The sequence below is a fragment of the Chanodichthys erythropterus genome, chromosome 5, assembly GCF_024489055.1.
Source record: "Chanodichthys erythropterus isolate Z2021 chromosome 5, ASM2448905v1, whole genome shotgun sequence".
In the NCBI taxonomy this organism is placed as follows: Eukaryota; Metazoa; Chordata; class Actinopteri; order Cypriniformes; family Xenocyprididae; genus Chanodichthys; species Chanodichthys erythropterus.
The window spans coordinates 32,437,361-32,460,525 of record NC_090225.1 but is presented as its reverse complement, the minus strand read 5'-3'; the positions used below and the strand labels follow the sequence as shown (position 1 = coordinate 32,460,525).

Here is a 23,165-nt window from a genome sequence, read left to right as displayed (position 1 = left end):
TGAAAGAGCAAAAACTGAGATGAAATCTCCAATGACACCTTTCAGTGTTACACATCATCGAGTCAGAGAAAAGAACACAACCCTGCAGACAACAGATAATACTGTTATCACTGTTTTCCATGTTAGTGAAGTAAATATATATTTACACAGCTTTTTAAAAATGACGAGTGCCAGTGTTTGACATGTTTGACCAATCAGCGTACACTCACTGGTAGTTCCTATAGAGCTGGTTTGGACTGAAATAGGAGCTAATCTAGTTCCCCAAAAATAGTTCCTAGAACTAGAATCATTCCCAGTTCTTGTGGTGTGAACACGGCAAAATCAGTGTACTTCCGCCAATAGTTCGAGTAACTGTGAAAAGGTTCCTCTGGTGCGAAAGCCCCTAACAAGTACTTACTTATCGAGCGCTTAGAGATCCGGACATCATCCGCCATGTTGACGTTATCATGTGACCTACAACATTAGCACAAGCGCAACAACTTAACAGATATGAGTGACAGGTTTAATTCAAATATCTGTAAATATCTAGATATTGAGGAAACTTGCTCATATTGTAGTCTTGTTGAAGAAACAGCTGCCCATTTATTTTGTGATTGTAGTATAACCAATAAATTTTGGGTTAAGTTCTTTTATTTTTAACCCTACTAATGTGACCCACAGTTCTCTTTCGATACGTTTCACATGCATTGAGTCAGTTTTTCTAACGCTTATGGGGAAAACTCCTGTTTTCTCTGAATCCGTCGTGCCATGAATGCGTCTCGTCCACCGCTGCAGTCTCTGTGACAAGCTTGACATTTATTCAACTGCTTTGATCTGCCTGCATTGACACTATTCTTTAAGAGCTGCTGTGCAGCCAAAATAATGTAGCAGTTATTACTGTAAAGCTGCTTTGACACAATCTGCATTGTAAAAAGCACTATATAAATAAAGGTGACTTGACTGACCAGCTGCTCACACTGAGAACGAGGACGCGCTGACAGCTCTGCAGCTGAGAGTGACGCTTCTCCTCGGTGACTTTCAGGTGAGACTAATAGAGCAAATTTCTCTCTAAAGAGCTGGCGTTTGTTTTGAAATGCTGCACTTCTAAACACGTCACTTTCCGGGCCAAGCCGCGTTCATCAAAGATGGACATCTGCGATTTGTGACCTTTCAAAGAAACGGTCTCAAAGTCACAGTCACAAAGCCAGAGGAAAAAACATGTTATGTCATATTTCACTCTTAATAATATTAATTATTTATTATCATATTTCACTCTTAATAATATTAAAAAGCACATTCTATCTCTTTACCCAGAACAACCGAAAACAAAAACAGCATTCAATCTTCATCCCTCAGCTAAAATGAAATGGTGCTAAAACAACAGTAGGTGGCGGCAAATCATTGTCTTAATGAGTTGGTCACTAGGCTTGTTGGACTTGAAGCGGCGCTGCACAAACCGATTGGAGTATGACATCAAAGAAAGCTCTACAAACACTTTCTTGGTCATACGCTGATCGGAACTATCTAGGATTGGCCTCCGTGGCCTTGACCTTTGGCCCGGCCACGATGATAGGAGATGTAACCCCACCCCCAAATTTCTTGGGAGGAGCTATGGGTTTCTGGGCTGGATGGGGCTCTGGAGCGGTTCATGTGGGCTCATCTCTGGACTCTGGTCAGTAGTTTTAGGTGTATGGTTGGTGGTACGTTATTAGCATTAAGCTTAGCGCCACTCAGTGGACATTTCATTTCAGTACTGCAGTGATGCGTACAAACCCAACGTAATAAACTTGATGATGATGATTCACATTCATCTGTTTCGGAAACACACATTTAGCGCCACTCAGTGGACATTTCATGAAACGTGCATGATGCTATATTTTCATTTTTGTAAAAATTTTCCCACAGGTACGTTTTTCTAATGAGCATGACATTTGGTCACATGATGGCATTAGTTAAGGTTCATGTCTCCTTGTTGTCACTGACAATAAAAAGATCATGAAGAGCATGACATAAACAGTTTATAAGCATGAATTAAATGTCTTTTTTTGCCATTTTGCTATTAAGACCACACATTTCTTCTGCCTTCTTAAACACATATAATCCATTATCCAAGGTATCCACTGCTGCCTTTGCTATCATGTCACACACAGATTCAGCTTCACCTACTGCTTTCCATCCAATAACAGCTCCTACAGCAGCTCCTGCAAAACCTCCAACTCTAAGCACAATATTAACTGCACCTGCACCTGCTGCGGTTAATGCTGTTTTTAGTGCTATATGGTTGCAAAATAGCCAGAACTGCAGCTATAGCAGCTCTCATGCCGACAAGAGCACCAAACACCGCCCCTATTCCCATTCCTGCAGACTTCTTCTGATAACTGGCATTAACATTTCCCATAGCTTCTTCTCGTTGCTCTTCTGGATGTAAATTATCTTCAGTTATATTCTTCATCTCCTCTTGAATGTCTTCCTCCACTTTCTGAAGCAGCTCATTGGTGTAGCAGCTGTTCTCGTTCACCATCTTGTCAATGGTCTTGACCAGATTTTTCACTTGAACTCTCTTGCGATTGTTCCCTCGTTTACGTTTATCCCAGTATTTGCTGTCGATGACGTGACAGCGTCCTCCACATTTATCAACGAGCTCCTGCAGTTGAGGACAGTCCTCCATAAATGCTTCAATGGTCTTGCCTTCTAGTTGCTCACCATGAGTGAATAAGATCACTGTGTGTTTCAGGACGTGCTCCTCTTTGAATGTGTTTTCATGTGCTGTGTATCTTCTGACCTTCAGGACGATGATAAAAGCATCGACGCCTGGAGCACATTCAACCAGAGATCTGATGGCCTCAGATTTCAGCGCTTCATCATCACAATCTGTGTCAAAGTCTCCAGGTGTGTCAATAACTGTGATGTTTCTTCCATGAACCTTTCTCTCTGCTTTGAGACATTCATCTCCTGATTTCCCAAGAAGGACCATCTTTCTCTCTGACGCCGACTCCGAGAAACTGGCTGTTGGACACAGAAATGTTTTAAAGACAAAACTTGAAATCCATTATAACATCTATAAAGATATTCTTCATGCTTTCAATGTGGAATTAGGCAAAGCTAGACAGACCTTCTTCTCAAATATTATAAACAAAAACTTAAACAACACCCGCACTCTTTTTGCTACAGTAGAGAGACTAACAAACCCCCCAAGTCAGATTCCCAGTGAAATGCTCTCAGACAGCAAATGCTGTGAGTTTGCTTCCTTCTTCTCTGAGAAAATTAATAATATCAGAAAGGCGATCAGCACATCCTTGAGCTGCACTGGGGTAAAACAGATCAGATCACAACCTCAGAAAGTAGCTATTATGTCTGATTTCGAAGCAATTGATGGTAAAATTTTGGAAGAAACAGTACAGCACCTTAAAACATCAACCTGCGCCCTTGACACACTTCCCACATCTTTTTTCAAAAGAGTGTTAAACTGTTTAGAAGCAGATCTCCTAGAAGTGGTAAATGCCTCACTTCTCTCTGGGACTTTTCCAAAATCCCTGAAAACTGCAGTTGTTAAGCCCCTCCTGAAAAAGAGCAATCTGGATAACACCATATTGAGCAACTACAGGCCAATCTCAAATCTTCCTTTCATAGGCAAGATCATTGAAAAAGTTGTTTTCAATCAGCTGAACAAGTTCTTAAGCTTGAATGGATTCTTTGATAACTTTCAATCTGGTTTCCGACCGCATCACAGCACAGAGATAGCACTCATAAAGATAATAAATGATATTCTCCTAAACACAGATACAGGTAAATTATCAGTGCTGGTTCTACTTGACCTCAGTGCTGCGTTTGACACTGTCGATCACAACATTCTTCTTGACAGGCTGGAAAACTGGGTTGGGCTTTCTGGGATGGTCCTAAAATGGTTCAGGTCATACTTAGAAGGGAGAGGTTATTATGTGAGTATCGGTGACCATAAGTCAGAGTGGACATCCATGACATGCGGAGTCCCTCAAGGTTCAATACTCGCACCCCTCCTGTTCAACCTATATATGCTGCCACTGAGCCAAACAATGAGAAAGAACCAAATTGCATATCACAGCTATGCAGATGACACCCAGATTTACCTAGCCCTCTCACCTAACGACTACAGCCCCATTGACTCCCTGTGCCAGTGCATTGATGAAATTAAAAATTGGATGTGTCTAAACTTCCTTCAGTTAAACGAAGACAAAACTGAAGTCATTGTGTTTGGAAACAAAGATGAAGTTCTCAAAGTGAACATGTACCTTCACTCTAGGGGTCAAACAACTAAAAATCAAGTCAGGAATCTTGGTGTTTCAGTAGCCATGTAAAGACAATAACTAAATCAGCATATTATCATCTCAAAAATATTGCAAGAATTAGATGCTTTGTCTCCAGTCAAGACTTAGAGAAACTTGTTCATGCTTTCATCACCAGCAGGGTGGATTATTGTAATGGACTCCTCACTGGTCTTCCCAAAAAGACCATAAGACAGCTGCAGCTCGTACAGAACGCTGCTGCCAGGATTCTGAGCAGAACCCGAAAACATGAACACATCACACCAGTCCTCAGGTCCTTGCACTGGCTTCCAGTTGCATTTAGAATTGATTTTAAAGTTTTGTTACTTGTTTATAAATCACTCAATGGTCTAGGACCTCAATACATTGCAGATATGCTCATAGAATATAAACCTAACAGATCACTCAGATCATCAGGATCAACTCACTTAAAAATACCAAGGGTTCACTCAAAGCAAGGAGAGTCTGCTTTTAGCTGTTACACCAGCCACAGCTGGAACCAGCTTCCAGAAGAGATCAGGTGTGCTCCAACAGTAGCCACATTCAAATCCAGACTTTTTACCTATGCATTTGCTGATTGAGCACTGTGCTATGTCCAAACTGTTTGCACTTTATTTTATACGTATTATCTTTTTATTCTTTAAATTCTTTTCCTGTTTTTATTTATATTTTATGTATCATCTTGTTATTCTGACTTTTAATACATTTTAAATATTGCTGTCTGGTTGAAAGAGCTGGGAGAATTAGGAAGAAAGTGATTAGGTTAAAATTTGGTAAATTTGGATAAGGGGACAAACCATGGGGAAATTTAAGCTGTAGTGCATGGTTAAGATATCTCTGGATTACAGTCAGGACACTTTCCAAAGGGGGAAATTTCGAAAGGGGAAATTTGAACTGCGTTGCATAGATAAGATATCTCCGGAAGGGGGATTAGGGCTGTGTGGTGCAGTTTGAGGTGTCTTGGCAAAAGGGGAGATTGAAACTGTGTTTATCAGTTTGAAGTGCCTTAACAGGTAGCAGTCCTGTCGTGTGAGGAAGATCCATTCTGATCTGCTCTGATGGATAGATCCATTTAGATCCACTCCGATGGACAACAACAACAACAAGTCTCCCTGAGACTTCCTAGCTCTTCCATCCAGATAGCAAAATTCTCTGTTTTTACTGTTATTTCTATTCCTTATGTTCTATTTTTATATTCTATTCTTTTTTTTATGTAAAGCACTTTGAATTACCATTGTGTATGAAATGTGCTATACAAATAAAATTGCCTTGCCTTGCCTTGCCTAATGAGAGTCTTTCATTTTAAGATCCTGATGCTGTTTTAGAAAATTCAAAACAAGAGTAATCCTAAACCTTTCCTAAAGCATTCAGTAGCTCGAATCTCTGCCATTGTAAACACATTTTAGACTATAAGATTGTGCAACAATTATAACTTACAGGTACATCCCATGATGTCAGTCTCTGTATAGAGGAAAATGATATTCAGGTTAGTCTTGACATAATCATGTGATGTTTCTCCAAACACCAAATTATTAGTTTCAGTAACTGTACATCACACACACACACACACACACACACACACACACACACACACACACACACACACACACACACACACACACACACACACACACACACATACAGCAGAGGGACATTTGTCTGATTTTAATGCCATAAGACTGTGTTTGTCATGATGAAGGAAACATTTTCACTTTCGCTTTTGAATTAGCAGTAATTAGGAGCGGCATTTGCTTGAATGATGGGTTCATTATTTCTCTTAATGAAACACACAACAATAAAACAGTGCAATGACAAACTCGCTCATGTTCAGCAGAACTGTTAGAGCAGAGCATACACTAATGCTGATAACTCAAATCTCACTCTGACACATTCAGTTTTTAACTGTGTCTGTCTCTGACTGAACTCAATGATTTTTATTACTAAAATATCAAAGGTGTAAAATGCAAAGTACTCACATAGGTGTTTATCTCCCTTTCTTTGCTTCTTCAATCAAGACAGAATGTGGAGAAGATGCTGATGGATGATCACAAGCTTTCACTCTTCATCTTTGACCCTTCTAAACCACGGCCGCCCCAGTATGATTTTGCAGTGGGTACTATTAATTTAAATGCATAATGTAAATTCTCAAGTTAATGAAGTGAGAGAAAATAAAATGCCACCAAAAAATATTCTAGATTGATTAGCCCCTACAGAGTAGACTTGCTGTTTCACTACCCCCAAGAGTTTAAAATGTCTACAGATCTGAATTTCAAATGTTATTAATAATTACTGTGAAGAAGGTAGGTATTACAGATCCCTTGTCTTCCTGGACTCCATATCCCATGATCCTCCTGTTTCATCACCTGCACTCACTTCCCTCGTCAGCTCCTCATCATCACAGATCACCTGCACCTGGACTCTATCATCTGCACTCCCTTTATAATGCACTCACTCCCTGCACTCCTTGTCCGTTCTCTGTTGTGTTTAATGTATGTTTGGTGTTCCTGCCCTGTGTTAATTAAAGTCTCTTACTATTGTGGAAATCCGTATCTGCCTCGTCTCTCTACACCAGCATCCTTAACAGTAGGGGTGTTCAATATATTTAGTCTGCGATTTTATCATAATTGTTCTTTTAACGATGCACAATCTATCTGAAATCCCTCTAAGTGATGTTGTCTTGTGGATTAGACTTGTGGATTAAGATCTAAGATCCAAGACCAAATACATTAACACTCCTTTAACAAACTAACAATCGTCTGAGAGTTGTATACAGTATGTATATATATATATTCTTTGTGCTGTTAAAATGACTGCTTTTGTATGATGATTGTGTATTTTTGTAGGATGTGAAATGTCCTCAGACGGGTGTGAGCACTGAGGATGGAGAGCCACAGCAGATCCTGGAAATGGTGTAGAGCCATGGACGAGACCCTCCATCACTCTTCCTGCTCTTACTGCCTCATCTGGACTGATGTTGATGTGATTTCTTCATCCTCAGTGAGTCCAGAACCAGCAAGAGCATCTAGACAAAGAACAAAGGACACTGAGGATGTGCTTTTGGTCAAGTTTGTTCTGCTGTTTCATACAATGAGCTTCAAAAACATCATCAAATAATGTCATGAAGCTTCTGAAAGTCAGGCTCCATCGACTGATATTGTGTGAACAGAAACCAGCAGGATTTTACCAAAAATCACTGAATTTACATTTTTGGGACATAGTTCCTAACCAGAATTTCGTAGAAGGGTCACCACGTTTGAAGAGGCTGGCAGGCTCTGTCGGAACATACCTCACAATGGGGTGTAAGTTGTACCCCTGGGGCGCAAGAGCTGCCCAAATTTGCCCCATAGACATACTATATGTGAAGCTGTGCCCATTGTCACATTCCCGTTCATTCCGGACTCCAGTTCCCATAATCCTCCCTGCCAGTCACATGCACACTCCACACCAATCACCCATTGCTTGCCACATACAACTAAGCACATTCTCTGCACTATTTAAGACTCATTCACACACTACGAGGTCTTGTTTACTCCTGTGACAATTCTGAGCGTTTGTATCCTGTCTGCCTGTCTGTTATTGATCCTGCCTGTTTCCTGTTTATGATTCTCTGCCTTCTGCCTTTGGACTGTTTATTGTTATCTGGACTGTGAATGATATCTGCCTGCCCTGATCTACTGCCTGTATCCAGACCACGATTCTGCCTAGCCCTTGCTGTTCCTGTTTGCCCCTGCTTAGACCCTGCCTGTACGACCACGCTTACTTTAAATAAAGCTTGCAAATGGATCTCTGCCTGAGTCCCGCTTCGTTACACCTATGAAACAGTGTTTTTCCTACTATGAGAAATTACACAGAGATTTTGTATTGAACATAACTCTGGATCACAATGTCACAGTGACAAAGGGGTGGGCTCATTTCACTCAAGCAACCACTCAGTCTCTCAGAATCATCATGAAGCTGTCAAGACACACCCTAGCAACCATTTGGAGCACCCTAGTAACAAGTTCCATAGACTTCCATTCAAAGAGATCAAAGGGACATCTTTAGATAGAAGTGTCATAGAAACGTGAGGGTCAACTCGTTTGAAGCAAACAGCCAGTCACATTCAACACTTCCTTGGCAAGCCCTAGCAACCATTGTCAAGCACCCTAGCAATACAAATCCAAACAGGGATATCTTCAAATCTGAATATCATAGAGGCATTGAAGTTTATATCATTCATACTGACAAACAGCATTTGGAGTATCATCAGTGGCAGCTGTCGAGCCATTTTCTAACCATGATAATGAAACTAAACTGAACAGACATGTGACAGAGTCAACCACAAGCTGACACAGTGAGTGCAGCCACATGATCTTTTTTATATTCATCAAAACAGCAGAACAGGTTCTTTCTGCCTCATTGCAGACAGCATTCTTCAAACACTCTTTGACTTTTTAAAATCATTTGCTTTTAAAATCAACAGAATTGCTTATAACATTTGTTTTAACAAGAAAATGTGGAAAAACTTCACACTATCTACAACTGTACTAATCGAGTGACAGCTTTAAGTGTGACAATTTACCTGAGCAGGTTTTTGAGAAGAACAGTGAAGGTAAGTGGAAACCTATGGAAGCTTATGTATAGCAATATTCAAATTGAAATGTAATATGAAAAATGGCAATGCATTTCTGTATTTAAATTTACATTTTTCATAGGAAACAGTACCATACGAATGTATGTTTATTGCTTAAAACTTAAAATACTAATACAGAACAGCTTCTGCAAATGGTTTAATTACACTTCAGTTAGAGTTTTAAGGCAACTGATATGAATTACATTGTGAATGAGCACTATACCTCAGTAACACTTTAGAATACTGATCCTTCATTAATGAATAACTACACAGGAACAAATGAGTAATGCATTATTAACACTCTAGTAACTACTATTAACTTACAATAAACTCTGATTAATGAATTAGTAAGTAAAAGTGCTCAGTTAAAGGTGGTAGTTCACTATTAACTAATCAGTAACTACTGTTTTTTCATACCTCTAAGAGAACTACTAAGAACTACTATATACAGGTTCATAATGAACATGAATAATGAATAATGTATGATTAATTCTAAAGTAAAGGCCTTGGTAAACTACTAGTAATAACTGAAGTATTACTAAATACTTAAGAAAGAATTACTAATTATTTGGATCAGTATTCTAAAGTGAAAAACATGATAACTCTCTAGTAACTACTGAAGTCACTGTAAACTTTTGATGTTTTTGTACAGTAATTCCTTATGATATATTTGGTAACACTAAAGTAATTACTAGTGGGTTACTATGATCGTCACTTTAGAATACTGATCCAAAAAAGTAGTTACTTTAGAGTTAGTAACTCTTGAGTTATTATATCCAATACTTTACAAAAACCTCAAAAGTTTACAGTGACTTCAGTAGTTACTAGAGAGTTATCATGCTTTTCACTTTAGAATACTGATCCAAATCATTAGTAATTCCTTCTTAGGTATTTGGTAATACTTCACTCATTACTAGTGGTTTACCAAAGCCTTTACTCTAGAATTAATTATACATTATACATTATTCACATTAATTACGAACCTGTATATAGTAGTTAGTAGTTCTCTGGGAGGTATGAAAAAAAAACAGTAGTTACTGATTAGTTAATAGTGAACTACCACCTTTAACTGAGCACGATTACTTACTAATTCATTCAGAGTTACTTGTTAGTAAATAGTAGTTACTAGAGTGTTAATAATGCATTACTCATTTGTTCCTGTGTAGTTATTCATTAATGAAGGATCAGTATTCTAAAGTGTTACCCTATACCTCTATTGTCAAATACTGACACAGATTAGGACTAGCTATTACAGCTATTATGCAAAATTCACTTTTACATGCTGTTTGTACATAAATCTGTGTTGGCAGTGTGTGTACACAACCACCCTATAATGATAAAAATCAACCCACTCCGTTTTTTAATCCCCATAAATCATAAGTGTCACAGACACATCAGGTTCCAACATCAACCAATCACAGCGCACACCATCCCCAGAGTACTGATCACCGCCACCTGCACCTCATCACCGCACTTATCAACAGCACCATAAAGAGCACACACACACAGCACTCCATGTCCGGTCTCGTTCGCATCTACTCACGTTAATGCTTACCTCAAGGACTCCTCGCTCCATACCTACCAGTCTCCAGCGTGTCTCCTTCCCTCTGTGTGCCTCGTCTTCTCTGTGTGTGTGTGTGCTCCAGCTCTAGTCATCTCCAGCGATCTCCAAGCTCCAGCGTGTTCACAGTTCTCCGTATCTGAAAGGAAAAGGACCGTAACTATCTCCATTATTATCATCTCAACATCCATTGATTCATCTCTGCTTACTTGTTTCATGCTCCTTGCTCTACTGGTGTCAATAAACCACAAGTACCGTAACAATAAGCAGTGTCTCAGAACAATCCTTTTGCAGGTTCCTGGCAATGTGATGTTACTTTGTGCAGGCCCCGCCCACGACTGCTGATGGACACTGCCATATTAGCATAGACCCTGCCCTGAGCGACTTGTTCACAGTCCACCATTTTCTCCAGGCTGGTGCAGCTGTAGCAACTGTAGCGTCTGGACTAATCAGGCACACAAAATTATTCAATATATTTAATGAATTACCTATGAACTCACTTTATCAAAGCTCTGTGAACTAGCATCCCAAACTAGCTAAACTACAGGAAGAACTAGGTGTCCTGTTACAGATACTTGGACCTTTTACGATCAGGAAGAATTTTGCAGAGACCAGTGACTCATTCTTTCTGAGAAGGACAAATAAACTCTCTTAATCCTATGTATTCTCTATATAACCACTTGGGAAATGTATAAACGTATCCAATTTTCCCATCTCATGACTTTCCTTTTATAGGCTTTATTCTATGTATTAATTCTCTCTTTTGAACTATTTTGGTATTAATGTTCCATAGTTGCAAATGTATAGTTGACTGAGATCACATTGGCAGCATGCTTGGTATCTACGGACTCCAACTTTCATTTCCTATTTGGTAATTTATGTTTCATGTTACTAACTCTGTGACACATTAGTATTATAAGAATCCAGAAGGTTCTTCTTCATCCAATCCAGTGTCTTATGCTAATATCTTGCTACAGAACAAAGACTCGTAAAACTTCCCTCCGAGGGGGCAACTCCTTATTGGCTCAGACACCTTAAGAGGGTGTGACATCTTCACCCCTTATATTCACTGATCACATGATCAAACCTCTCTTCTCTTTTACTGACAAATGCTGACGTCAAGATGACGCTTTAAGAAGCTAGAAGCTTCTAAGGAACCCCAAGCTTGTGCCAGGCCTCAGCCTAGACCTTCCATTCACCAAAGATCCTCTGAATCCAGCCGGTTCTCTTTCGTCAAGACAATATCAGCAAAGATTCAACGGGAGCCTCCACAAATTGCATCAGGACAGTTTTAATTCAACTTGGAGAGACATGCAAGTATCAGACTTAGCCTCATTATTTGATTAGTTGAGTATCCTTACCCCTTTTAAAGAAGGGCCTGTTAAAACTAAACTGATGTAGTAGTTTAAGTGTTTAGTCTAGTTAATAAAGTCTTGTTCATGTCACACGTAAGGTTGTCCGTGTTTTGCGCTCATGTACGGGAGTCCCTATTCATGTCGGTCCTGACTACAGGCTTTTAGTAGAATAAGATTGTTATTTCCCATAACCTGGAAATGAACATTTCTTAGAATTAATAAACAATTAACACTGTGTGTTCATTGAACAACAGGTTAATTGATTGTAATATGACTTTTATTACATTAAGTTAATTTTATTAACTGATTAAAATATTAATAATTAATTATAACTAGTTATGATTAATTATTCATATTTATTTTGAGCTAATTTGCTACGGCGACAATAATGTCTCGTAAGCGATTGAGGTGTTTTGTTGTTGGATGTAAGAGTGAACATAACAGTCTTCATGTACTCCTGACATCTGGGGCCTCATTTATAACCATTGTGTACGCACAAAACAGGCCCTGAAAGGGGCGTACACCAGTTCCTACGCATAAGCTGTGATTTATAAAAACAAACTTGATGGGAAAATTTGCGCACTTCCACGCAAACTCTGACCCATGTGTACAAACACTTTGGAGACAGAGCAGTTTGGCGACACCGATGGTAAGCTGAGGGACTGACGGCAGATGAAGGAAAACCACTTTAAATCCTCATTATGAGTCCTAATCATAAATACAGTGCATGTTCACAATAACAGTTTAAATAAATAACAGAATGATTTACACATTAAACAAAAATTATATGAATTTAGATAGTAGATGTGCTAGCTTATGAGGAGCTGGTGAAGGTTATTTCATGCGCTAATGATTGGCCAACCGAGAAACAAGGTGCTTGTCCAAAAAGTTTTTTTGTCATCAAGCACTACACCTCCACCATGGGGCCTTCCATTCTTACCTGATTGATATACAGTGGCATGCAAAAGTATGTGAACCCCTTGCAGAATCTGTGAAAATGTCAATAATTTTATCAAAATAAGAGATCATACAAAATGCATGTTTTTTTTTTTTGTTTAGTACTGTCCTAGATATTTTACAAAAAAAAAGATGTTTATATATAGTCCACAAGACAAAACAATAGCTGAAATTATTAAAATAACCCTGTTCAAAAGTTCTCAATACTGTGTGTGGTCACCTGATGATCCACGACTGTTTTTGTGTTTTGTGATGGTTGTTCATGAGTCTCTTGTTTGTTCTGAGCAGTTAAACTGAGCTCTGTTCTTCAGAAAAATCCTCCAGCTCCTGCAGCTTCTTCAGTTTTCCACCATCTTTTGCATATTTGAACCCTTTCCAGCAGTGACTGAATGATTCTGAGATCCGTCTTTTCACACTGAGGACAACTGAGGGACTCCGGCCCCCCAACCCCCCGACTCTTAATGCATCGTGTTTCCTTCTGGAGCATCAGTGAATGTTTGAACCTTTTTTAATAGTTGAGTTTGAGTCCCTCAGTTGTCCTCAGTGTGAAAAGATGGATCTCAAAATCATTCAGTCATCCAGACAAAGTCAGGCCGCCACGGACACGCCCTTCAGCAAAAACTCAAGATCTTTGCAATTTAACGTCACAAAGGCCTTAAGATTAGACTGACCAAATATGATGTTGATCTGATAAAAGCTCTATGAGCAGTTTGTTAAAGTACAACGTGTGGAAATGGCAAAAACTGCCAAAATTTTGCAGAGAAAATTAAAAATAAACTTACTTCCTGTTGGATTTTCAGACCTTGCACCCAGGGGCTTTTTTGTAGGTATTGGGCTGTTACATGTGTGTACTGAATTTCATACCTGTATGTGAAACGTAGCGTGAAGGGCGCTTAATTGAAATTTTGTAGGTGGCGCTATCGAGGCAATTTGCCACACCGAATTCCCATATCAGACGTAAATGTTCACAACTTCTGATGCGTGTGCAAAGTTTCATGAGTTTTTGAGCATATTTAGGCCCTCAAAAATGTGATTAATTGCGTTCATATTCTGGGCTCATCTGCTTTGCTGTTCATAGTATGGTTTATTAGTATGATGTTTACTGAGTTTGATCTTTAATATCACTGTCTTAGTACATTAAACAACATTAAGTGTTTTCAGTGGGAGCAAAACGCTTAACAGGAAATTATACACATTGCATTCAAATTCTGGGCTCAACTGCTTTTCTGTACATAGTATAGTTTATTAGTATAGCTTTTATAGCGTTTACGAGTTTTGTCTGTTAATATCATTGTCTTAGTAAGCCACATTAAGCACTTTAGAATGTCCCGGCGTAACACCTGTTAGCAGTTTTATCCCGTGAATACGTGCGCATCCAGTATTGACGGTATACAAGAAACCCGTCTATACATTAATACAAACTCTAAGTTTTGTATTCACAGCTTTCTGTATATTTGTACAAAAGGCTGCACATTGATGTAATTCTGGATTTTGCACGAGTTGTTTTTGATTTGTTTGAAGATAATAAAACATATCTGCAACATTTATCTGTTACGTGTTGCTGGTAGAGAGACGAGGCAGATACGGATTTCCACAAATATAGACAATACTTTAATGAACACGGGCAAGGAGTAACCAAACATACACTTAACATAAACAGAGAACGGACAAGGAGTGCAGGGAGTGAGTGCATTATAAAGGGAGTGCAGATGATAGAGTCCAGGTGCAGGTGATCTGTGATGATGAGGAGCTGACGAGGGAAGTGAGTGCAGGTGAAGAAACAGGAGGGAAATGGAGTCCAGGGGAACAAGGGTTCTGTGACAGTACACGTCCCCTCCCGGTTGTTACATCTACGGCGCGAGGACGCGCCTACCGTGGGCTCCCTGGAGACCTCAAGCTGGTGCAGGGGGAGGAGCAGACTGGAGTGGAGGTCTCCGGGGCAGGTTCAAAAGCCATGGCGGGTCAGGAGCCGTGGGCAGCCATGGCGGGTCAGGGGCCGTGGGCAGCCATGGCGGGTCAGGAGCCGTGGGCTTAGGGCCGTTGAGCCCAGGAGGCGGTGAAGGACCGGCGGGAGATGGCGAAACCCAAGGTTCCGCCAACCGAAGCGCAGCCGGTGCTCCAGAAGGCCGCAGTAGGAGGCAGGTGACAGACAACAAAACGAACACCGGGGGGAGTGAGGAGGCCAACTGGAACTGAGGGACGGAGTGACGGAGTGGAGACGGAGGAGTGTAGTCCAGAGGGGAGGGCAGGCTGACGAGTGACCAAGGTGTGAGTGGCGGCAGGATGGATACTGGTGATACTGGTGGACTGATGGACAACGGTGGAGCAGAGGGAGGTTGGAGCCGGGGTGAAGGTAATCGCCCAGAGGTCCGAGGTGGAGATCTGGGCGAGGGGGCTTGAGGTGGAGGTACAGTGAAGAAACAAGTGGACGGAGGTGGGAGAGGGAGGCAGGGAGGGAAAACAGTCTTAGGGCTGTATGTTTCAACAACAAAGTTCATCATAATAAAGGGCTCGGCGGCGGCTGGAGCGGCTAGCTCGGCGGCGGAGGCTGGAGCTGAGGGCTCGGCGGCGGAGGCTGGAGCTGAGGGCCCGGTAAAAAAAGTCAATAAGCCAGTCCACATCTGGCGGCTTGCACAGGGTTGGAGCGGGCTCTGGAGATACAGGAGCGGGCTCTGGAGACACTGGAGCGGGCTCTGGAGACACTGGAGCGGGCTCTGGAGACACTGGAGCGGGCTCTGGAGACACTGGAGCGGGCTCTGGAGACACTGGAGCGGGCTCTGGAGATACTGGAGCGGCTCTCTTCCTCCTCCTCCGCTTACGGGACCCAGTGGCGGAGTGTGAGTTCCGTGTGGGGCAGGCAGGGCGTTTGCTGGAGGGGTATGCGGAGGAAGACTGAGGTTGACTGACTGGCCCGGCCAACCATGTTTCTGGATGGACTAGAGACAGACACCCATCCTGAACCAAATCTACTACGAATTTGGAGTCATTTAACCATAAAATGGAATTTATAGTTTCGTTTAAGGAGAATCGGTAATCGGGTTCACCAAAACGGATGGTGTCATCATCTAGTCCATCCAAAAACAAGGAGATCAAACAAGCTTCAGGCCAGTCAGACAAAAAAGCGAGCTCAACGAACTCCTCCACATACCTCTCCAGCGAACGACCCACCTGCAGAAGCCCAATGATACGATCGCGGAGGGAGTGCAGATGATAGAGTCCAGGTGCAGGTGATCTGTGATGATGAGGAGCTGACAAGGGAAGTGAGTGCAGGTGAAGAAACAGGAGGGAAATGGAGTCCAGGGGAACAAGGGTTCTGTGACATTATCAAGTTCATGGATAATTGTGCATGCATTTCGAGACTAATTTCATCCCATAGAAAACCATCAAATTGAAATGACATGAATTTACATTGCATGGAAAAGGGATGAAATTTTGCCTCATATCATAAGCCTACCATATGCCGCTGAGTCTTAAATAAATTGACTGATGTTCAGAGAAGAAAAGCAGCTGCTCTACCTACTTCTGATCTTTAAAGCTCATGTTTATCTGTGTGTGAAACAGCAGAATCAATCAGTCTGAAATCTGTGTGCTCTCTGACTGTGTGTTCTGTTCCCGTTTAGGAGAGAAAATGGCAGAAACACACAAAAGTAAGTTTTTGTTTATAATTATAATTTAATTTAAAAAAAAGTTAGGATATGTGGCTATGTGTAGGCTATGTGATTCCCCTGTTTCTTGCCTTTTCCTCACAGATGAGTTTCAGCTTGTTGGTCCTGAAAAACATCGAGTTCATGTGTCAGTAGGGTCTGAATTCACAGTGCGATGTCACCTGTCTCCTAAAGTCAGTGCTGTTGACATGGAGATCGTTTGGTTTAAGGAGACAAACTGCGTGTGTCTCTATAAGAACAAAGAGGTGATTGAGGGAAGAGGATACGAGGGCAGAGTGAGACTGCTCCATAACGAGAGAGGAAACATATCCTTACTCATGAGAGAGTTCAGAGAATTCGATGTTGGAGATTACCTGTGTCAGGTCACCTGTGGAGACAAAACAGAGGAGATAACAGTAGGAGTAAGAGGTTAGTACTTCATCAGTCCATTCTTTATAGCTCAGTGTGCTCATTAGGAGGAGGTATTAAAACAGCATTATATACTTTTCAACTTTCATGTCTCCAAAAGGACCATAAGATGAAATTAGAATAGAGACATTCATGCTGTTTATTTGTTTATTATTTGCAGAGCTGCAAGCAGAAAGACCAGCAGAATTCCCAGGTGAGTACACAATTTTGATAATTATTTAAGGATTCCAAGGATAATCTGATTAGCATAATGACTTGCATAGGTTTCATATACAACAACAACACTCACTGATGTTGCTTTTATAGATATTTTTGGGTTTGTCTGGTCATGTTGATTATTTTATGACACTATACTATTTTTAATGTCACACCAAGTTTGAAAAGAGATTGCAGAGCAAAAACATTAAGTAGTAAAAGTAAGACTTTCCAGACCCAAAACATGTAAAGCAAATCCCAAAATGAAACAAAAAATGACTGAAACAGTGGTGCTTAAATAATGCAACAAATATGAACAATGTAGTTTTGAGCCACAATTGACAAATTAAAGCCATATACTTTAGTTGCCATTAGTCCAAAAACACTGGTCCTATAGTTACAATTTTACTTCCAAGCCACTTCCCAGATCTGATCATGAATGACTATTTGTATTGGGTCGTTAGTTATATTTATGTTTTACATAGCAAAATCCCCAGAGTTAAATCAACTCTGCTCAGAGAACATATTGTCCCTCTCTACATATAGTTAAAATAATACTGAAGCAGAGTTAAAGTTAATGAAATAATTAAGTGGTTAATTAAGTTTATGATTGAGCATTAGTGATGAACACCTGCTTTTAACAAGCAGAAACACTGAAGAGAAACACAATAACTACAAATCACTTCCAGCAGAGCCTTAGATGAAATCAACTGAAGATAAAAGACATTAAATCTCTCAAGATCTGATTAAACAATTCCACAAACAGCATATTATCTCCCCATTCTGGGTGTCCCCAGAATGTGTGTGAAGTTTCAGCTCAAAATACCCCACAGATCCTTTTTTATCCCTAGTGAAAAATAAATACACTTAAAATATATAAAAATATATAATAAATATAAAAATATATTGACATGTCTATTTACTAACTGAAAATACACTGTAAATGTAGTTATTTCATGCTTCCATCAATCACAAACTTAGTTCGCTAGTTGCTGATGAGGAGCTCATCTACTGGGTCCACATTATCCTCGACTGGGAAGGTTACGGCCCAGAAGAATGATCCCGGGTCTCCCGAGATGATGTGCTAGATCCGTCACTACTCACTCAATTCCACAAAGAACATCCCAACCTTCCTAGAGGTTGAAGTCGTCCCCGTCGTCGCATCATCCGGCCATACTGTCACAGAGTCAACCACACCATCATTCCATCAAACACCAGATCGTCACAATTTCATCTAACAGTTGGGGTGGACAATAAACATAACATTTCTCAAGTGCAATTTTTGAAGGGGACGCAAATAATACAGCCAAATAATGTGTCTGTTCTCCTTTTCTATGTCATTTTATCTGGCCAACAACACAAAGCGATAGTTACGATAAATATGAGCTAGTTTAATAGGTTCACTATGCGGTCATATTATAATTCATAACGTCATATATTTGTTTTATTTCCTATCATTCCCATGTTTGGTTTATCTTGTTCATTGCCTGGGTTCTTGTGTACTCTGCCTGGATTTGACAAATAGTATTAATAATGTGATGGATAAAATAAAAACATGCAGAAGCTCTGCAGTAGAAATATTAATTTTTTTGCATAAAACATATTTTTTAAAGACTACCTGATAATTTCATTAAAAAAAAAGAAAATGGAAAAAAGAAATGTTTATGGTTCTAAAAGATGAATATCCCAATCACTACTCTCTCTCTCTCTCTCTCTCTCTCTCTTGTAGTTCTATATTTCTATGCAGTTTGGTATTTTAATATAATTTGTTAATATAATTAATTCATATTATAAGTAAAGTATACATTTGTAGATACTTATATCTCTGTATATTTACTATTCTGTGTAGTTTATGATAGTTTAGGTTACTTGGCTAATCTTTCCATTCATAAGCTATTTTTTCAAAACTGTACAACTCTGACATTTTCAGCTGTTTGTAAAACCATTATTACTTTTTTTTTTTTTTTTACATTTCTCAATAGATCATCAAATTGATGTTGCAAGAGGTGCACTTGGTATAACCAAAATACAAATGGAAAAGGTAAGAGATGAGCTTTACTGAAAAGAGTTATAGGATTGGCCTTGTTTTCCCACATAGTGACGATCAATTAAGCGGCCTGAGTACAATTATTCTAGGCATTTGCATACTGTCACAGACACGCCAGGCTCCACCATCAGCCAGTCACAGTGCACCCAATCACCACAGTACTAATCACCGGCACCTGCACCCACCCTATAAAGGACTCACACTCACACACACTCACTGTCCGGTCTCGTTTGTATCATACTTACCTGTATGCTTACCTTAAGGACTCCAGACAATCTACTTACCTGTCCTCAACGTCTCCTGTTTCCCTCGTGTGCTTCTCCATCTGTGTGTGAGTGTTCCCAGTCTCCAGCGTCCACACTCTCCAGCGTCATTCAAGCTCTTCACTCCTACGATCTCAAGGACAGTATTACCACTCTGCATTGCTCCATTCATCTATACTTCACGTTATACTCACCTGCACAACTGTTGTACTCTACTGGTATCAATAAACATCACTGTTTGTTTTACTCCTGCCTCTGACCCTTCTGTGTTGTAACAGAAGACTGGACCTTCAACAGCCGATACCAGCATGAGTCACCAGGACCCATTTCAAGAGCTCGTAGACGCCCTACCTACGCCGAGCGCTCACTCCTCAACCACCGTCACCGTCACCTGCCGTTGCTTCCGCAACCATCGCTTCCACTCCTTCCTCTGTGATTCATGCCAGTCCCATGGCCAAACCAGCACCCTATCGATTGCAGCAGATTCCTCCTTCCTCCTTCGTCAGGGTCTGGATCCTAGAGTGCGATTGCATCTCGCTGCATACAAGGATTCCATCGGCCTCGAACGCTTCATCCAGCTGTCCATCCGCGTAGGCTCTCGTATGCAGTCGTGTATACAAGAACACCAGGATCAGTCACTTCCCACTATCTCCCTCTGTCGATTCGAACCCGTCAGCCCTCCAGAACCAGCCAGGGAACCCATGCTAGTGGATACTTCCCGACTCTCTTCCACTTAGCGTCATCGAAGGATGACCCTGAATCTCTGCTTATATTGTGGTGCTCCTGGGCATGTCATATCTGCATGCCCCATTCGTCCCCCTCGTCCCATGGTGAGTGCTATCATTCCCTCCATTAAGAAGATGAAACCACTCACTACTGTTGTAAACCTTACTGCTGCTGATGTATCTGTTCCAGTGGTGGCGCTCCTCGGTTCAGCTTCAGCAGGAAATTTCATCTCCGGCTCCCTCTGCAGACAGCTTCAGCTCAAAACCACGCCCTCTCCAACCATCTACCAAGTCCACTCCATCATGGGCAAACCACTGAGCTGAAGAAAGATCAGTCGGTGCGTGGGTCCCCTTCAGTTGTGTGCGGGAATATTACATGTGGAAGAAATCCATCTGCTGGTTCTGGAGGAATCCACCTCTGACGTGGTTCTGGGGCGCCCGTGGCTAGAACAGCACAATCCAACCATCTCCTGACGTATGGGCGAAAACCTGAAGTGGGGCGAAACCTGTTTCTCCAACTGTTTCTCCGAGTTTCCTGTTTCCAAGTCCCCTCGTGCGAATGATCTCTCCATCTGTACCACCTCCATCGCAAGTCCTGTTGAGAAACGTTCCGTGGATATTCCAGCCTATTACGCCCCCTTCAGTGACGTCTTCTGCCCACAAAGAGCCTCCAAGCTGCCTCCACACCAGCCATGGGACTGTGCCATCGATCTGTTACAGGGTGAGCCAGTGCCCAGGGGAGGGATTTACCCCCTGTCAGTACCGGAGGAGAAGGCCATGGAAGAATACATCAAAGAGGCACTCAATCAAGGTTACATCCGCCCGTCTACTTCCCCTGCTGCTTCGAGTTTCTTCTTAGTGGCGAAAAAGGATGGAGGCTTGCGGCCCTGTATTGATTATCGTGCACTGAACAAGATCACCGTCAAGTTCCGGTATCCCCTTCCTCTCATCCTAGCTGCCCTAGAACATCTCCGTGGTGCCACTGTGTTCACCAAGCTGGACCTCCGCAGCGCGTACAACCTCATCCGGATACACGAGGGGGATGAGTGGAAGAGCACCTTTGTCACGCCCACCGGCCATTATGAATATCTCGTCATGCCGTACGGCCTGGTCAACGCCCCCTCCGTATTCCAGGATTTCATGCATGAGGTCCTCCGGGAGTTTCTCCATCGATTTGTCCTGGTCTACATAGACGACATACTCATCTAGATGTTCATTCCACCAACCCTCAGTTCACTTCCTCGGTTACATCATCGATCACAGTGGCATCCGGATGGACGAGGGGAAGGTGGAGGCTATCAAGTCCTGGCCCACACCATCCACAATCAGAGAACTCCAGGGCTTTCTTGGCTTCGCTAACTTCTACCGCCACTTCATAAAGAGTTACAGTTCCATTGTTCATCCACTCACCAACCTACTACGCAACCAGCCCAAGTCTCTGTGGACTTCATTACGGATCTCCCAGCTTCTGATGGACACACATGCATCCTGGTAGTAGTAGACCGCTTTTCCAAATCCTGTCATCTGATCCCCCTGAGAGGTCTACCTACCGCCATGGAAACGGCAGAAGTCATGTTAAATCACATCGTCTCAGACAGAGGACCCCAATTAATTTCTCGTGTATGGAAGGCGTTCCTATCCCTCCTGGGTGTGACCGTCAGTCTGTCATCAGGTTACCACCCTCAGCCGAACGGGCAGACGGAAAGGAAGATTCAGGAGATCGGCCGCTTCCTGCGTACCTTCTGCCACGGCCACCAGGACTCCTGGAACCAGTACTTGGGTTGGGCCAAGTACGCACAGAACTCTCTACGACAATCGACCACCAGACTCACTTCATTCCAGTGCGTGCTCGGTTTTCTAACCCCCTCTGTTCCCCTGGGACGGGGAACCATCCAACATTCCTGCGGTCGACTACTGGTTCCGCGAGAGGGTTTGGGACTCAGCTCACCACCAACTGCAGCGAGCCCTGCGCAGACGCAGGACGACAGCAGACCTTCGACGTTCCCACGCTCCCTCCTATCAACCGGGACAAAAGGTCTGGCTGTCAACCCGGGACATCAGACTGCGTCTGCCCTGCAAAATGCTGAGTCCCAGATTCATTGGCCCATTCACCATCACCAGACAGATCAACCCGGTCACTTACCAACTCCCTCCACAGTACAGAATTCACCCCACATTCCATGTGTCTTTATTAAAACCTCACAACCATTCTGTTTCTCCCCCCACAGAGCCTGACGTGGCAGCCGCCGACCCCCCCCTTCCACTCATCCTGGACGATGGTGCAGCCTACGAGGTTCGTGAAATCTTGGACTCCCGGCGCCGTGGTGTTCAACTGGAATACCTAGTGGACTGGAAAGGCTACAGTCTCAAGGAGCGCTCTTGGGTCCCCAGAAATTACATTCTCGATCCCAATCTTCTTGAAACATTCCACGCCAGCCACCCTGACAGACCTGCCCCATGTGGAAGAGGACGGCCACCATGACGTCGGGGAGGGGGGGTACTGTCACAGACACGCCAGGCTCCACCATCAGCCAGTCACAGCGCACCCAATCACCAGAGTACTAATCACCGGCACCTGCACCCCATCAGCACTCATCAGTCACCGTATAAAGGACTCACACACACTCACTGTCCGGTCTCGTTTGTATCATACTTACCTGTATGCTTACCTTAAGGACTCCAGACAATCTACTTACCTGTCTCCAACGTCTCCTGTTTCCCTCGTGTGCTTCTCCATCTGTGTGTGAGTGTTCCCAGTCTCCAGCGTCCACACTCTCCAGCGTCATTCAAGCTCTTCACTCCTACGATCTCAAGAAGGACAGTATTACCACTCTGCATTGCTCCATTCATCTATACTTCACGTTATACTCACCTGCACAACTGTTGTACTCTACTGGTATCAATAAACATCACTGTTTGTTTTCCTCCTGCCTCTGACCCTTCTGTGTTGTAACATATACAATACCAAAAAGTGTTGAAATGAGATTCAGAGATACAGACTTTCAGCCCATTGTTTTCTCTTTTGCAGATAAATAGAGCTTGGACCAAAGAGGAGAGAAAGAAAATGAAGGAATCCATTCTAATGGCAGGTGAATAA

At 42.1% G+C, this 23,165-nt stretch overlaps 2 protein-coding genes across 2 annotated transcripts; one reads left to right on the top strand and one right to left on the bottom strand.

The window, feature by feature from the left end:
- Positions 1-248: 248 nt before the first annotated feature.
- Positions 249-2,953, bottom strand: LOC137019889 (GTPase IMAP family member 7-like). The gene is made up of 2 exons (XM_067385035.1): positions 2,226-2,953; positions 249-453 (listed from the first exon to the last, which is right to left on the bottom strand). Exons 1-2 carry the CDS (start codon positions 2,951-2,953, stop codon positions 249-251), a joined length of 933 nt encoding a protein of 310 aa, XP_067241136.1.
- Positions 2,954-8,705: 5,752 nt separating this feature from the next.
- LOC137019888 (myelin-oligodendrocyte glycoprotein) lies at positions 8,706-23,165 on the top strand. The gene is made up of 6 exons (XM_067385033.1): positions 8,706-8,871; positions 16,386-16,412; positions 16,515-16,838; positions 16,999-17,031; positions 19,016-19,074; positions 23,097-23,165. Exons 2-6 carry the CDS (start codon positions 16,394-16,396, stop codon positions 23,163-23,165), a joined length of 504 nt encoding a protein of 167 aa, XP_067241134.1. The 5' UTR covers positions 8,706-8,871; positions 16,386-16,393.

Excerpts from the sequence above, each read along its gene's own strand:
- LOC137019889 (XM_067385035.1), bottom strand. The coding sequence starts at position 2,953 with ATGGTCCTTCTTGGGAAATCAGGAGATGAATGTCTCAAAGCAGAGAGA. Across the intron at positions 454-2,225 it reads AACAGCATTAACCGCAGCAG|GTCACATGATAACGTCAACA; the intron begins GTGCAGGTGCAG and ends CTAATGTTGTAG.
- LOC137019888 (XM_067385033.1), top strand. Across the intron at positions 16,839-16,998 it reads GATAACAGTAGGAGTAAGAG|AGCTGCAAGCAGAAAGACCA; the intron begins GTTAGTACTTCA and ends TATTATTTGCAG. Across the intron at positions 19,075-23,096 it reads CCAAAATACAAATGGAAAAG|ATAAATAGAGCTTGGACCAA; the intron begins GTAAGAGATGAG and ends TCTCTTTTGCAG.